Source organism: Sebastes umbrosus, chromosome 17 (assembly GCF_015220745.1).
Source record: "Sebastes umbrosus isolate fSebUmb1 chromosome 17, fSebUmb1.pri, whole genome shotgun sequence".
Lineage (NCBI taxonomy): Eukaryota > Metazoa > Chordata > Actinopteri > Perciformes > Sebastidae > Sebastes > Sebastes umbrosus.
In genome coordinates, this window is record NC_051285.1 from 16,162,473 (window position 1) to 16,179,937 (window position 17,465).

Genomic DNA, 17,465 nt, shown 5'->3' on the forward strand with positions numbered 1-17,465 from the left:
GTACAATGGAGGTACAATATGACTAAGCAGCTACTCTGCACCTCAAAATCAAGGTGGACAACACGAGTGAGGCATCTTCTAGTGCAGATTGAGGTAGCCCCCTAGCACGCACGCACGCACGCACGCACGCACGCACGCACACACACACACACACACACACACACACACACACAGAGGGATGCTACATGGGAAATGCCTGACGAAGCTACCGACACAAAGTACATACAGGAGTTTAAACGCTAACCAGGTATGGAAGGAATGTTAGCAAACAACATGACCCTCCTACTACAGTTTCTGTTTTCAGTGCTCATTAGGACAAGGTACAATCATAAAGTGGCACCCCGCTCCACTACTCCTCTCTCAGTGGATAACATTCCTCCTCTCTGATCTGCCACGCGTTCCAAAAACTCACTACGAAACGTACAGATCATATGAACAAAGACACGTAAGACACCATTAAAAGACAAAAGGACACTGAAATGTGAATAAGCAGCAGCTTAAATACCAAAAAGGAGCCTCATTAGACATGAATGTTTTCACCTGAACAGGTAGGCCATGTTTTTGTTGGCATTCAATCCAAACGGGTATAGTCACAGTCACATACTGTAATGAGATGCAAGACCACAAGACTTAGTAATGTGCTTCTGGAAAAACAAATATCAATCATTTTCCACATTGGAGAATAACTTCTTCTATCTTTTACATTGCTGTTCATACTTTAAAGTGAAGTCACCACAAATAACTGATTAAATAATTGATGAATTACAAGATGACCTCTTGTTGTAGTCTGTTGTTCTGACTGGCCTTTTGGATTGAATATATATTCATACGTATTTTATTGTTTTTTTTTCTCTTTCAAGGGGCATCTTTCCTGCTTCAGGTTTAAGGTCACAGGGATGCATTATGGGAAACTGTGACAATGTATGGCACCAGACCTTCAACTTGCTGTAGGTAAATAAACATGACCTGCTGTTTGCCACGATGGAAGAAAAAAAAAAGCTTATTTGAAAGGCTGTAATGTTGGTCCACTGTGTGCCAGCACCTTTAAAAAGGACAAGCCATCACTAAATATAGATATTTAAGTGAAAACATTTATATTTCTGTTGATCTAGTATTTGTCTTTCTTTCTATTTCATACCTAATTGTGAGATGTAATAAAAAGAAGGGCGTGACATCAATAATAGATGTTGAATTTGTCTACCCAAAGCCACACGTAATGATTATATGTGGATAATCCTATTTGAGGTGCTTGTACACAATGAATACTACGACGGAGTATTAGGGCCACATTGAGGAAGAAAAATAAATCTGAGATTTCCCGAATAAAGTCATAAGTTTAAGAGAAAAAAGTCGTAGTATTATGAGAATAAAGTCATAATATTATAAAATAGTAATTTTACGTGTTATTTTAGAGGGGAAATAGAGCAGTGTGCCACCTGTGTGAAAATGAGGAACGTGGAGCATCTTGTGAAGTTATACTTTAGTATAGCTTTCACAAATAACAAAATACTTCATCTTTTGGCACATAAGCACCACATTATCATAAGTATCAGGACTTTGAAAAGATTGTGCAAGAAACTGCGTTTATTCCGAAGAAAGAAACACACAGACCTGGGAGAAATTGTCTCTTTTGTGGAAGAGGAAATTACTTTTTTTCTCGTAAAGTTATGACTTTATTCTCGTAATATTACGACTTTTTTTTTTGAAATAGTATGACTTTATTCTCATTAAATTACAACTTTTTACTGACTATTATGACTTTATTCTCGAAATCTCAGTTCTCTTTCCCCTCAATGTGGCCCTAATACTCCGTCGTAGAATGCTACAGTTTATGAAGAGTATACATGTTAGAATTATTTGTCGAACTTGCAGATAAATTGCTTGCATTAGCAATGAAGCTGACATTATTTTATAGTCATTCTGATCTGCCGTGTTCGGGACCAAATGTTGATTTAAATGTGCGACACATCATTTACATGTTAGTGCAATCAAGTGTCTCTAACTACATCATAACACCTTCCTCTTGAAATTGATGAGAAAGTATTATGTATTTAAAATGAAATATTTGCATGTGTGATCTATTCAGACATGTTCTGGTAAAATTCAATGTATTATGGAGGCAAATTGTGCACCAACAATGTTTCAATATGTTTTGAATAATCAGAACATTAAATCTGATAATATGTCGCCAGATTTAGAGAAGAAATGAGCAAATGAACTGCAGTGACTCCACGACAGAGACTGCCTGAAAGAAGAATAAAGCGGATTGATGAAGGATGTTTAAAGCTGGCATAGGTCATGTTAAAGTGTTCCTGACTTATTCCCCTGTAGCTGCACCCCTACACACACACACACACACGCACACGCACTCACGCGCACACGCACGCACGCACACGCACGCACGCACGCACGCACGCACGCACGCACGCACGCACGCACGCACGCACGCACGCACGCACGCACGCACGCACGCACGCACGCACACACACACACACACACACACACACACACACACACACACACACACACACACACACACACACATACATACATACACATAAATATGCCACCTTGAGATGTGACAATCTGCAGAGGAGTAGCAAGGTTTCTCCACAGAGCTATAGTCATGCAGGCAAAGGCTGGGTCCAGAGTCACTCTCTCACATCAGCTGGTCACTGCAGGTGCAAGTGTGGCCTGATTGTGCTCCATGGAGGGAGAAGAGGAAAGAGCCTAAAGCTGGGCAGGGAAGGAATCACAGGCTCTTTAGTTTTCTCCTCTTTGCTCATGAAGTTTCTTCTTGAAAATGAGCACGTTCTTTTTGATTTTTTTTCCCGTATTTTCTCGGTTTGGGTGAGCGACTGCTGCCAAACAGGACATATGACACGAAGAGATGTGCACAGTTGGTACACTCACACACACACGCCCACACATTCACACGCATACTTGTGATGGACTGCTCTACATGTACAGAGTGCTGGAGAAGTAAACAAGGAGGCAAGGTCTTTTCAGCAGCATGGGCCGAGAGGCTGCAAGGCCAGATGTCCGTCCTACGTGTGAGGCCTTGAGGGGTCTTTTGTCTTTGTGCTGTCACGGTTAAGTCACACAAACCCCCCCCCTCCTCCTTGTGCTATCACGTCACCCACCACCCCATACACCCAAGCCCCTGCCCCCCATGAGCGCACACATCACAGGCAGAGCTCCAGCCTCGGGTGGGGGACTGAGGGCGCACCCTAGCGACTGCTGTTCTTTATGGCTTCCTTCGCAGCTACAATCAGAGGCGTCAGGCTGGATAGAGGCTTCGCCAGCTTGAGGAAGGAATGCTGCGGAGGACAAAGAAAGATGTATGCACATTTGGAATTATAAATAGTGGACATTTTGTGATGATTTGGTGACATTTGCAGAATATGCATGCACGTTGATTGAGGTTTTACCTGGAGCAGCTCTTTGGCGGAGCCTCTGCGGTCCACATCCATCTCCAGACAGCGGTTGAGGAAGTCTCTGAACACAGATGACAGCCTCTCTGGATTCTGCAGCTCTGGAGTCCCGTTGGTAGCTATCAGGTACAACGCCTGGAAAGAAAAAAAAAAAATAATTCTGAATATTTCATCTCCATGCATAGTGTATGACCACCAGGGAGCTAGCATCATGAGTCCAGTGTGTTGTGGCTGCATTTTGTGTCTCACCCTGAGTGGATTCTCATTCAGGTAGGGCGGTTCTCCCTCCACCATCTCTATCGCCATGATCCCCAGAGACCAGATATCTACTTTTGGGCCGTAAGCCTTCCGGGTCACCACCTCCGGCGCCATCCAGTAGGGCGTTCCCACCATCGTGCTGCGCTTGTTCTGCTCCGGAGTGATTTGGGCACAGAAGCCAAAGTCAGCTGCAGAGGGAGACAGAGGGAGACAGAGGAAGAGAGGTGCGGTGGTGAGTTACAGTCTTTGTTTGCATTCTGCTATTTTACTTTGTATTTACCCATATTTAATTTTAAGTGGTCTTTCATTTAACACACTGCCGTCTCTCAACATAAATCTCAAACACTTAGTGTATCTCTCAGAAATGGTGCTTTTTACTTTAATTCTACCACAGTAAAGCCAAGGGCAAATTTATATGTTTGAACAAAAAAACACTTACTGAGCTTGACGGATCCATCCATACCAAGGAGGATGTTGTCACTTTTTATATCTCTATGGATCACCTGGTTGGAGTGTAGGAAGTCTAGGGCTTGAAGACACTGAAGAAAGAGAATAAAAGCTTCAAAATATATCTAATTGACACGCATACAAAGGGAAGCCACATTTGGACAGGGCTGGGTGAAGTGTTGACTTTTTTGTTTGCATGTATCCACCTAAATGTAAAGGTCAGTTTGTCGTAGCCACAGAAGTAGTGGGGGGGCATTGCTGAGGTCTAAACTTGGCTTCTTACCTCTCTGCAGACTGCAGCGATCTGGCCCTCGTCCATGCAGGTCTCAGTCACTACATCTGTCAGCGAGCCGCCGGCCAAATACTCCATCACCACCCATAGCTCGTCTCCTACCAAGTAACTAAAACCAGCAAGAATGGAAAATACAGTTTAGTGTGACATGCATGTTCATATTTCAGTTCAGTCGTTGCTTTGTAAAATCAATATTCTAAGCACGCTGTTTGAAACTTGGCACATTATGCAGAAAATGAGAACAAAACTTTCCAAGAAGAAGAGCACAGAGCAGGCTTCTGGATGCAGAGTCAATTACAACACACAGTAGGTACTCGAGCAAGTTACTGCCAGCTGTGAACAGCGGCAGAAAGGCCAACTTAATGAAATCAGAGCTGAGTGGAACAGATGCTAAAAATGTAATAGAAACTGAGTGATTGTGTGAATAAATTTTTCAGTACAGCAGGTGGCAGTCATGTACCGAATGATGCTTGCCGACGACCATTAAAAGGCAAAAGGAGGAAGAAGAAGAAGAAGGAGATGAGGAAGAAGGAAAAGGATCTGAAAAGCAGGCTCAGAGGATCCTTCAATGTCATTACTGGTAACAACATGACCTTGACCTTGTCCAAATTCTAACCACAAATCAGTTGCTATTGGCAAATGAACATCAGATGCATTCATACTGCTGCATGAGATTATTTAACCATCTTAAAAAAGAAAATGTACTAATAATGTGCACAATACCTGGATATGGATATGGGTTTGTATGATTTGCTGCTTTTCTCTCTATTATATAACAATACATTAAATATATGTCGGTTTTGGACTGCTTGTTGGACAAAACAAGCAGGTGAAGACGTCACTTTGGACTCAACTCACTTAAAATTCTATTTTGAGGCAAAATAGACAAAAATAACCATTAATAGGCCTTGACTTCAGGCTTACAGTATATTCACTTTGTATGAAATGTGACCCTGCACTTGAAAACTGACCTGTCCAGGTAGTTGACTATATTGGAGTTTTTGTTTTCCCTCATCACCAGGATCTCATTGATGATCAGCTCTTTCTTGGGCTGCTGCTGCAGGTTCATCTGCTTGATGGCCACCTGAGGAAACAAACGAGGAGTTTGTGGCTCAGAACGAGAGAAAATCTGATGACTTAGTAAGGAATAAAATAAATAATATACGGTATGTGAATGTTGTATAATCAACATTTGGAGCTGACTTACCTCTTGGCCAGTTGCTATGTCGATGGCAGTGTACACAGTGCCGGACGCTCTGGTGATACACAAGATCAAAATAATAAGTTCAATGCATCAGATTTACCAGTTAACATTCAGACCACAAACACAGAAAACTGAACTCTGCTGGGATATAAGAATATAGTTAAAATATCACTGGCTCTAATTAAGTTTTAATGATGTCATGAAATAATAAACTACCACAGTGTAAAACAGTCGACACTTAATGCCAGACTTCTCTTTGGCTCCTCATTAACAAACTGGATGTAAAAGTCCCCACAGAAACTTAACTGCTATTAAATTAAAATTTAGCAGTGATGAGCACAAAGATCCACAAGAAATTTACGATTTCCAATAGCTGGTCAAAGGAATGGTATGCAGCCATTCTGTCCTTATTTGGAAGTGTAACTCGTGATGCTAAAAACCTTCAGCTGTGAATTTAGACTGCAGTTTCCTGGTTCTCTTTCTGTCACTTACACCTGTGTACTGTCAGAAGCAGCTTCCTGCCACTAATAAGTTAAAGATAACAAGAGAAACAAGAGTCAATAGAGAGTTATCTACCGTTTGGAGCTTCCTGATCAAATATGGAAATAGTGAGCATGTCAGAGCAGATAACAACCACAGTTTGTATCTGTGTAGATGTGTAAAACACAGAAAGACTTGCAGAGAGAGAGAGAGAGATGGCTGAGCTAATATGGCTCTTGGCCAATTTCAGGATACAGTTCTCATTTCCTCTCTACTTATTTTTCTCCCAGTCATTCGACCTAACCCTCCCTCTGCCTATGGTGGTTACTACCACTCCGTCTCTCCTGGCGAGACTGACTGCTCCTGAAATTGCTCTATTTCAGTAACTGTGACGACCGGTTTGTGATCGCGGACGGACTTACCCTTGTCCTATTTTCTCGAAGCGTGTGTACTTCTTTTTGGGATCCCCCACGCTCACAATACTCCCTGAGTCAGAGAGAAAGCAGATATGTAGTGATTGAGCTTGTGTGGGCGCACACAGTCATGACGGCCTTCACACAAACACACAAATACACAGAAAACATCATCACAGACCCTTTTCTGCCCTTCTATTTCAGACATGCCCTGCTAAGTACATGCATCTCTACTTCATTGTAGTTACATTGCAGTAGTTGCATTGCATTGTAGTTACTACTTCTATAAGTTACATTGCAGAGAGGAGTGAACTAGGGACGGACACAATCAATGAAAAAAAGGTAATTTGTTGTCAAAATTTGATTACACTAGTGCTCCCTGTTCTTTTGCATAATTCTTCTAAATACACAGACTTGGTGCACTAGTGGAAACAGCCACTGGAACCAAATATCCAGCTTGTCTTCTGAATCACCACGTAGTGATTTATTCGACACCAAGGTCATATCCTCAGTATTGTTCTCGGGAATGTGTGGCTTTAAACTTAGGACGACTTTAAATTCTACATGATTTGATTTTATCATTATTGTGTCATGCATAGATAATATGCCCTGCCCAAACGGGCTTATTGAACAGACATTTCATTTAAAATTTGGTCTACAATTTGGGATAATATCTTTATATTCAATTGTTTTTAGGCAAATAAAGATGAATAATTCAAGAAATTTAGGATTTCTCCACCAAAATAGTTCCTGGCAGTGTGGAGAAGGCTTTTACAATAATATACGGAGATACAATTCACAGAAAATACAACTGAACTGAACTAAAGTGGGAAAAAATAAAATATAAAGTGTTTTGGTGGCTAATGAAACATACTGAGTCTCTCCAGAATCTCCTCATCTGTCATTTTGGACTTCTTCCTCTGGCGGTCAGTGTGGCGGTACATTGTGTTGGACGTGTTGTCCGGCTGGACCTGCGACTCCGGTGGAGTCACCACTTCTTTCACGGGAGTGGGAAGCTTTGGTTCCATGACGGAGCGCGTGTAGATCTGAGAGGAGAAAGGAGTCAAAGAAATGCAGGGGAGGGGATTTTGTATTCAGAGTGATTTCACCCAGCCGTATAAACTCACAGATTTGGTGTGCTCGGGCCGAGGCGCGATGACCGGGGGCTGCTCGTCGTCGTCCTCCTCTTCTTCCTCCTCCTCCTCCTCTTCTTCTTCTTCCTCATCATCCTCTTCTGACACAGGCGGGGCGATCGGGGGCTCTGTCGATGATGTTTTGGCACCCTGGAGGGTAGAGATGTAAGTGAGTCTGGATGCATTGTGCATTGTAGCAGGCTGGAATGAAAAGAGTGTGTGCAGATCTTCAAATTTTTTCCCCAAATTACAAAAATGTACACAGTTTACCACAGTAAACTGCTTGCAAACCCCAAACCAGCCATGAACAGAGTTTGAGTTCTGGCGAGTTGAGTTGCAAAAGAAACTCTGTCTAACATACAAGCGTGATGGTGGATTCATTTTTTTATATATTGCTCCAACCATATAACAGATTCAGATTGGTCACACTTCATTTTTACAGGTCTACAAATTTCATGGTAATTAGATGATAATTAGCAATTTACCTATTGAAATTATTAGCTACCAGGTTACATTTGTGTAGACAATAAGTAACACAATGGTGAGATTTGTGCCTGATCAGAAGGGTCTTCTATAATTTCTTTGTTTTCCAGCTCCAATAAAGAGCAGCACACAGCCGCTTCTCAATGATGTTAGCTTCTCAGGGCCCTATTTTAACTATTATGCGCTATTTTAGCATATAATTATTAAATAATGTTTATAATAAAGTAATTTTTGATACATTTTGAGTTAAATATCGGGGTAATTTGGCAGTAATTCTAAAAAACTTACTTGCTAATTATCACCTAATTACCATGCAATTTGCAGACCTGTAAAATGAAGTGTTACCTTCAGATCATATCAACATGTTATTCAAAATGTGACAAAATACAGTTAATCTGTTGTGACACATCAGACATTTTGTGTAAAAAAACAAACAAACAAACAAATATGAATGGGGTTAAATTGTTGGGAGCAGTTTTGTTAATAGTGAAGGGAAGTATTATGAGTCCGGTGAAAGCATTAAGAGAGTGAGGTGCCATTCAGTGCAGTTTATCTGAGGGTTTTTATGAATGTTAAAGTAACAAACCGTTATATTTACATGCTGCCACATTGCAATAATGTGCAATATGGTGATAGACATCCTCTAGATACATTTTAACAAGTGCGATTAATAAGCCTCAGGCATATTTATTATTCCTAATGCTCAGCCTTTATTTCCCCCCCATCCAAAAACTCTGCTAGCCTTGGATCATCTTTCCTCTTATGGAGTGGAAACATTTCATCCGTTTCCAGTCTCGTCATGCATAAATGAAGCAGTGCAGCTTAGTTCTAGTGATTAAAGGGAGAGGGTCTGGCTCAGTCCCTCATTCAGACATACTGGGCCTCTGACCCACTCCACCGAGGGCCGGGCCAAGACTGCAGTGCAGAAATGAGCGTCTAACTGTAAGCAGTGCCATTTTTTTTGCCTTTCTTTTCAGAGCCATGCGGTAATGTCTACAATGGTGATGAGGGCACATTATTCTAAAGAATATGAGCTCATACATGCAGTTTGACAGTCATCACATAACCCTCTGTGGCATGCGCCCCTGCCCTGCCGTTTCAGTGGTTTGAAAAAAGATAAGAGGTGCTCTTGTGGAAGATAATAAATAGTAACATCAAAAACTAACAGATCCAATCATCTAAAAATCAAATATTAATGTGTGCTTTGCATGAGCCAGTTGGAATAATCAGAATTAGGAGATCAAATTTAGCTTCAAAGCCAATGCAGAGATACATCATGTGGAAAATAATATGGAGGAGTTACCTTGTCAAATAATGCGCTGCAGGTTCTAAGGCTGACAGGAGGCCCAGATGACAGCAGTCGGTTCTGAATGTGAAGGTTGAAAATGGGAGGATTTACTCAAAACAAACCCACACAATGTTTAAGAGTAAGTGGACTTCAGGGGAGGGGGTGGGGGAAGGTATGGGGCAGGGGGTGGACATTGGGTCCTTAAATTTTCTCGCAGTCTAAGGGGACATGATGGAGACAAATAATACCGCCTAAGGACCGTCCTCGCCCAAGCCTAGAACATATTTTTCAAATTTCTTGCATAAAATGCTACTTTAATCAGCTTTTATTTGAACACTATATGGACGATCGCTTCCACCTGTTTCATTTGCAATCCATGAGACACCTCAATTATTGTCCAGTAATGTCATCGTATATGAACACCCCCACATACAGACAGATGTGTTACAATTTAGCTCTCTTTTCCGATATATTTGTTTGTGCACTTTTCGGGCACATGGTAAAAAATGTAAAAAGTTGTGTGTTTTATTACTGCAGAATTGTTTTGGATACTTGAACATAATTGCTGCTCAGGCAGGGAAAATGGTTTCACTGTAAATAAAAGTGGCTCTATAACGCTCTGGTGAAGATGAAGTGGCTGCTCCCATTGATCTGAATGGACAAATGCTGTTTTCTATTGTAGCTATTAAACATTTATGACCATCATAATTATGACCGTGCAATGAATAAACATTGCGTCATGTCCTCGCAATTGTTGTTGACTTCTGAGCGTCAACTCATTTCTAATGAACTACCTATTTGGGGATTAAAGTGTAGCATTTTGGAAGCTTTTTACTTAAAAAGCCTGAAAATGACTGCCAGATTTTCTCAGGACAAACAATGCAGAGCCACCTGACTGAACTAACAACTATTTGATCTGACAAATCATGCTGAGCTGCTACCATATAAAAACATAATACTGACTTGATAATTCCAACATTATTAATTACAGATGCATATTATTATTCAGCTGCTCCTCTACACAACAGGCAGGATGCCATGTATTGTGTGAGCACACCTGAACTGCAAGGTATCATGAAGGAATTATAAAAGCAAAATTGTGACCTCCATGCACCAATGCTGGAGTCTAAGGTTTTTGTTAAGTTGAACAGTAATGTCTAGAGATGAAATGTCGAGTGTAATGTGAGGTAAAGCTCACACTAATAAACACACTGTGAACGTAGATATATGAACAGTGGTCGAGCTGTCAGATGAATCCTGTGGTTTGACACTTCCTGGTTGGTATTAGAACTAATGTGAAATGAAATATATGACTTGGCTGATGGCTAAACAGGGGAAACTCCTCACATGTAACACCAGGACACAAACACCAACAAAACCAAGTTATTAATCACTTAAAGCAGCAACAAAGAGGCAATAAAATGGATCCTGAAACATTGCCAACGTGTCCTAAGTTTCATCTTCATTTCTGTGTATTATAAAAGTGTTTCCTGCAAAAATTGTTTCTTAGGTTAATCTATTGCCTGGTAGAGGTAGCACGAGTGGACACAGGCACAGGAAGTGAAGTCTTACAGAGATATCTCAAATGTAATTACAACTTGGTCTGCATGAAAGCATGAATTAGGATGCAACACAGTGTCCCTGGATGCATTATCCGCAGTTATAAATGTACGCTGAGCTAAGGTCAAGGTGACGCACTTGATCGACTCACGACATGGCTCAAACGGATGCTCAAAGAAGTTAAATAACACTCAGAGATCTTACAATATGAGTCTCTTTTCCATCTGACTAAAAGCAGTTCTTTAATCCTTAATGACGAGACAAGAAAACTGCAGGGTAGACATGAGCTGTAGCAGAGAGGAAAACAACACGCCAGCTCTCAAATATTTACCTGCATTGCGGGTTAGTAGACGTTGCATCAGGTAGCTCCTGATGGGTTACTGTTTCTCTCTGAAAAGAGACGGTTTGCTTCTACAGACCAAATATTGGCACCTCTCCTGTATAGTTCTGCTTGCCTGAGACGATTCGGGATGAAATCTGTGGCACCGGAGCCAACAGCTGAGTCACCTCTGCAGGCCGAGGACCACTGTGACAGTCCAAGGCTGAGATGCTCTCAAATATCCTCACTGGGCTCGCACACTTTTAGACTCACTGCCACACCCGCTCAACCTTCACTGGCACTTTCAAGCAATAGCCCTGCATTAAGTGATCCCATTGTAGTTTGCCTGGGGCGGCGAATCCCACTGAACAGATTCCACTTCTTCACCCGGCTGAGCCTGTACAGGCCAAGGCATTCGAAGCATAGATTACTGTGGTCAAAGCCAGGAATGAGGTCAGCACAGCGGGAGTCTTTCTAGATGCAGTTGAGCCTCCAGTGAAGCTTGTCTATGGCTATTTCAAAATCTGGTTGAGTAGATTGGAAAAATAAACAATGAGTAACAGTGGCTCTCGCAGAAGTCACCGTTTCTGTGCTGGAGCTGCAGACTGATTGGCGTGTATGTAAAATTACGCCGCATAGTGAGGGCAGTAAGCCTCTAGCAGGGGAGCACGCACATTTTGCCCATTAGAGGCAGAAGTGCTGTAGAGTATCTATCCCAGAAATGTCCAGACAGAGTTATTGATAGTTAAGTGAGGAAGATTTACTGTGGTGTAGTTGGAAAGGTTCAAGACGCAGAAATAAAGCCATGTCATGTTGCAACTTACCTGTTTTTTTATTACACTGTTGGATGCATATAAATCATGAATAAATATGGCTTTGAGTTGAGAGATTTTTTCCAATGAAATATGGCAGAGATCGTGCATGGCTAAGAACCGGAGATTGGGTTGATTTGTACTTGTAATGTTTTTACTATAATAACCAGACACTGGGGAGGTCAAGATATGAAGAGCAGCAATAAAACTCCTAATAAATCAGACAGAGGAGCAACCTCCAACAAAAAGGGGAAAATGTTTAAAAAGCCATTTAAAATTTAGCATTAAATAGTAGTTAGGGGTTATTAACTGACATGTATTTTGTCAGATTTTATGGTGCTTAGAGATAAAAGAACTCACCAGAGTGTTTGCTGCTATGTACCCGTGTGCCGACTTGTCTGAAACAGAGAGGAACATTCTTGTAATCTTCTGTATTAGACGTAAGAATAAATATGAATTAATTTTGTTATATTGGTGTGATGATGTTATTTCATTTTAGTAGTATGTTTAGAGTTGTTTACCTCCCGAGGTGAAGCTCATATATTTCTGGTTGTTGACGGTCTCTTTGGAGTCGTAGAACTTTAAGACGTCCAGCACGGCCTGCGGGTTCTTCTTTTGCTCCAGCTTCGTGATGTTCGAGGTCTGTAGGAGCCGCGCCCATTGCTCCGGGATACCCTGCACAAATAGACACCGTTCAAATGTTAACAACATTTTGGCTACAATATTCAAGTTTTGTCTTGAGGAAAGATAGTGGCTGCTGGCTGTATAATCATATTTAGTGGACATTTCAGTTTCTGTGCAGGTTAAACAAACAAGATATACAATGTTAATTAGTAAGCTTTAGAGGTGTTTCCATACTACTGTTTTAACCTATGTTTTGCATGTTTTAGTGTCCACTGATGATGGACATTAAGCTCTTTACAGGGGCTGAATGTAGCCTATAGTTCAACAATGGGTTTTATTCATGCCATCTTTGTAAACTTGTGGCTATTTTTACACTCAAAGCAGCTGTTGAAAAAATAGCCTTGTTCTGTGAAAGGAGAAAAAAATTGATACTTGGAGGGGGATCAAGGGGCAAATCAACAGTAATATACTGTATCCTCCCAGAAAGCCGTGAAAGAAGTGAAATCAAAGAGGTTTAAAACTGTCTTAATGGAGCTCTGTGTGTGTGTGTGTGTCATAAGCACACAGCTTATCAAATGAACAAGGAACTATTTGTTACTGATGTCATGGACTGACTGCAGGACATTTGGAAGTCAAATAGACGGGAAAAACATGCAGTAGGTCTATCCCTGAGGGTAAGAGTGCTTTCAGCTCATGGATTGCTCATCAATTCTTTTATTTAAAAATAATTGTTAGAGAGTGTTTCATGTTCGCCTTTATCCCGATGAGCTCTGAGAGGACCCAGAGGCTCACCTGTGCTGTTCAGAGTCAACTAAGCAAGGGTGAACTTTAGACCTCCCATGTGTCATTGGATTATTATTATTAGTGTTTGTTCAAGTATTATCTGCCTGATGACTGAGACGATGAGTAAATGCATGTGGAATGCAGTTTATGTCATGCATCTCCCTATGTTTGTGTATTCAATGCAGCTACACCACTTGTTGAGGTTTAAGGGGAAAGTCATCTCAAATAAAGTCTACTTTTTGGTGGAATTTCCTGTCTCTCTCTCTCTCTCTCTCTCTAAATCCGGTTACCTCATGTCCAATACTCAAATGTCCAGAGTCTCCAGCCCTCGCCACTTTGGTCACCTGAACAAGAATTATTATCCTCTCAGTTCTAAACAAATATTACTAAACACCACTTTTGTGTTATAGATTAGTTAGTGAAACCATTTTTCCACATTACAGTATTACGGTTCCATTATTATGCTATTATAGCTAATGCATGTTTTCATTTACCAAATTAAATTAATTAACAGTGAATAAAATCCGTTTATGTTTTTTCATTCTTGATAGCACAATGTCAATGCTTTTCCCATAACAGAGGATCATCTAAAGGATAAGTGATTACCATATACAAGGTGTGCAAAACAATATCATGAACACTTGTAGGGCTGCACAATTAATCGAATATTAATCATGATCATTATTTTGGCTTCCCACAATTAAATTAACATGATCGACTATGATATTGACGTTTAAAATGCTCCGCTCACAGAAAACTCTGCTGCATAAATCAAGTTCTAATGTAATCCTGTAAAATGTAGCCTTGGTGAGAAACTTGAATAAATACAGTTGTTTGAAGGAGATGTTTTTACAAAAATATAAAATAGATGTTAGAGAGGGAATTATGACCTGTTTAGCTTCCTAACACTAGCTCTAAGCAGTTTATAATATATAATTAGAACTAATAATACCAAGATCTTTTTTTAATCAAAGCAAATATTTAAATAAAAGTATAATCGTTTATTTCCTAATCATTTGAATTGTGTGTTTTTATGTAAATAACCACTATAGATGACAATAACAAAGTAAAATACCAGTAATAACATTTAGAGTTTTTGATGGTTGGAATGAGTGAAAGCAACGTTCTGTTTTTTTAAATGTGACATTGAAATAAAAATATTTTCTCTCTAAAATCTATGAGTAGTCATGATAAATAATCATGATCTCAATATTGATCAAAACAATTGTGATTATCATTTTGGTCATAATCATGCAGCCCTAAACACTTGTACTATATAATGCAATTCATTACAACAACTTCCCCTCCAGTATATAGGAAGAACATAATTCAAGGTGCAATGTGCATAATACAATACAATGCAACAAGAGCTGAATAAGCATCTATGGAATCAAAAACTGAACCTTTAAAAGCTTTATAAGCTTTGTTTTGGGGCTATTGTATTGAACCACTCACTATTGTGTCAAACAGAGGAGTCTAGTATCTAAGTGTAATAGTCTTAATATATTATATCTACTAAGTGTACTCAATTGTTGGGATATACTGTAGTATGAAGTATTAAAAAAATGAAAAATGTTTTTTCCATGAATAACTGAAAAAAATTTATCAAATTCAGTGTAAACAGATAAAATAAAAGAAGGAAAATGCAGTGTCATGGTATTATATAGGCTTACGTAAGAATAAAACATCTACTGCCAACAGAAACTGCAGCTAAAAAGTAATTTACTAAGAAACGCTGAAGGATTCCAGTGCAGGTTTCACTTGATAGGGGAGATAGAGTGATTGTCATTCAAGTCACTTGTATTTTCAACCTTATGCGGAAGAAAATATATCATGAGTTGACTTTATTACTTCAGGGAATTTTAGAAATGTTTGCCTGGGACCGTGCTTTTAGATGGGAGGACTTTAGAAGCACATCAGTCCCTGTTTATATTATGCTTGATTTTCAGGTGAAAGAGATACTCACTGTGAATTCTCCTGTTACAGCATCAAAGCCAACATGAATGGTGTGTTCAAAGTCTGAGGGTAGGGATATCTCAGGACGTTCCTTCTCCTTCTTCTTGTTTGCTACAGGAAAGGAACAAAAACTGATTAAAGGGCTGATCTCTAGTATTTGTATACACAGGTAAACTAGTAAATTAGATGAATCAAAGTGGGGCAGAGCGTGAGGTTGACGTGCGGGGGAGGATACTCACTCTTGTCTCCCCCGGGGAAGATGGAGCGCAGGCGGACTTTCTTGTTTTTCTCTTCAGGAGCCATTGGAAGCGGTTTAGAGGCGTGATTCAGCGATGAAGAGTCTCGGGAACTACTGTTCATTCTCAAGGGGGGGGCTGGTGGTTTCTCTTCAATATCAACACTATCAGACATCTTTAGTAGCACTCACAATGTCCTATGAGAGAGAGAAAGAGAGAGGAGTACAGAGTTAAAATATCTTGGTATAGATCAGTAGGGACGCGTGAATTGGCCATCGGAATCGGAGCGATGTAACATTTTAAGATTGCTTTTTTTTGCCCCAATCAGTCATTCACTACTGTACATATACCCAGTTCTTTGTTCTTTGCCAGTTTGTCTTATTACATTTGTGCCTCCTGTCTTTTTCCTTCTGTAGTGGTTTGCCAAGAGTTTATCCTAATGTCAAGTTTTCTCAGTGAGTTACTGGTATTTTCCTTGTTTCCTCGGCTTTTACTGTTACCTGCCAGCCGGACCTACTGCTTCATTTGGACTCGGTAAGTCTTCTCTTTAATAAATCACTGAAATCATTCTGCTGCCTCCTCTACTGTCTGTATTTGGGTCCAGTTACTGTTTTCTATTGGTGCCTTCAAATGAAATTCGTGAGCTCGTGTTCACAACATGGGAAGTCGTGTACACGATATGCTTGCCGTTCCAAGTTGTTAAGTCGTGAAGAACACCGCTGCTAAGCAACGGCAACATTAACGTTACTGTCGGCGTCTAGAAGTCACAGAGGCTGACAATTTAGCAAGCTAGCAAGTGGGTAACATAATGCAGGATATGCAAAGGTATAATGACAGAGGAAAAAGATGAGGCCGTTGGGAATATCAACATGGGGAAGGGCAAAACAGTCACAACGTTAAGACAATTTACACAAGAAACATGCGATTAAAAGCGTAAAAATAGGACAAATAAAATTATAGACAAATTACTTCCTGACATAAGTTAAAAGAAACTAGAAATGCTATAAAATCATAGTAATTATAAAACCCTAGGGTAAAGCTAAAAGGAACAGGTGAGTTTTAAGATTAGATTTAAAAACAGCAAGTGAGTCTGAGGCCCTAATTGTGCCTGGGGACTGGTTCAACAGATGTGGCCCCAGCGACGAGGGGGCACGATCCCCCATGGTTGTCAGCTTTGTCCTATGACCTATTAAAAAATTACAAAGAAAAACAATATACCACTAAAATTACAATATATTCAGTTAATATGCATTGAAAAAGTAACTCCCATGGCCTCCGCCATTTCTGACAACGTCAACAAACACGTCACAACTCGTGAACTCTGAGCTTTCAGAAACTTACGAGGTCGTGAATACCACAAGAGGGGGACGTTCATATGAACTCTTTTCGTGAACACGGTAAATATGACCCCATTTGAAGGCACCATTATTACCAACTGTGACAAACTCAAAGGTATTAAATCTATAATGATGTAATACAGAGAAAAGCAGCTAAAATCCATATTTAAAAAAGCTGGGACCAGTGATTTTTTAAAAATCTAAATTGAGTTTATTTAATCAATTCTTTCTGCGTTGCGGCAGTCTCACAAATTTTGACATGTGACTCAGTGGTCTTCTATTTCATAAACATTAATTAATTTTGTACACAGAGTACTGATAAATGTGGGCTCTCGTTAGGACAGTGTTAGGAGTTGTATAGAGGCTGAGGTGAATTTCTTGTCTCTGGTTTGTGAAGCAGCAGAAC

The 17,465-nt window shown here is 40.2% G+C and overlaps 1 protein-coding gene across 3 annotated transcripts in view; it reads right to left on the minus strand.

Annotated features, from left to right (window-relative positions):
* Positions 1-2,479: 2,479 nt before the first annotated feature.
* LOC119476106 (serine/threonine-protein kinase PAK 3) overlaps positions 2,480-17,465 on the minus strand; it is a 28,623-nt gene continuing 13,637 nt past the window's right edge. The window contains exons 2-16 of one of the 3 annotated variants that reach the window (XM_037749314.1): positions 15,726-15,919; positions 15,497-15,597; positions 12,645-12,798; positions 12,484-12,521; positions 9,448-9,510; positions 7,656-7,862; positions 7,403-7,574; positions 6,538-6,601; positions 5,639-5,687; positions 5,403-5,515; positions 4,423-4,540; positions 4,132-4,231; positions 3,684-3,880; positions 3,432-3,569; positions 2,480-3,320 (exon numbers count right to left, since the gene is read on the minus strand). In XM_037749314.1, the coding sequence (XP_037605242.1) occupies positions 3,231-3,320; positions 3,432-3,569; positions 3,684-3,880; positions 4,132-4,231; positions 4,423-4,540; positions 5,403-5,515; positions 5,639-5,687; positions 6,538-6,601; positions 7,403-7,574; positions 7,656-7,862; positions 9,448-9,510; positions 12,484-12,521; positions 12,645-12,798; positions 15,497-15,597; positions 15,726-15,897 (1,776 nt within the window). In that variant the 5' untranslated portion in view covers positions 15,898-15,919 and the 3' untranslated portion in view covers positions 2,480-3,230. The remainder of the gene's footprint in view (positions 3,321-3,431; positions 3,570-3,683; positions 3,881-4,131; positions 4,232-4,422; positions 4,541-5,402; positions 5,516-5,638; positions 5,688-6,537; positions 6,602-7,402; positions 7,575-7,655; positions 7,863-9,447; positions 9,511-12,483; positions 12,522-12,644; positions 12,799-15,496; positions 15,598-15,725; positions 15,920-17,465) is intronic. The other 2 variants (XM_037749316.1, XM_037749317.1) reach the window with 2 other exon arrangements.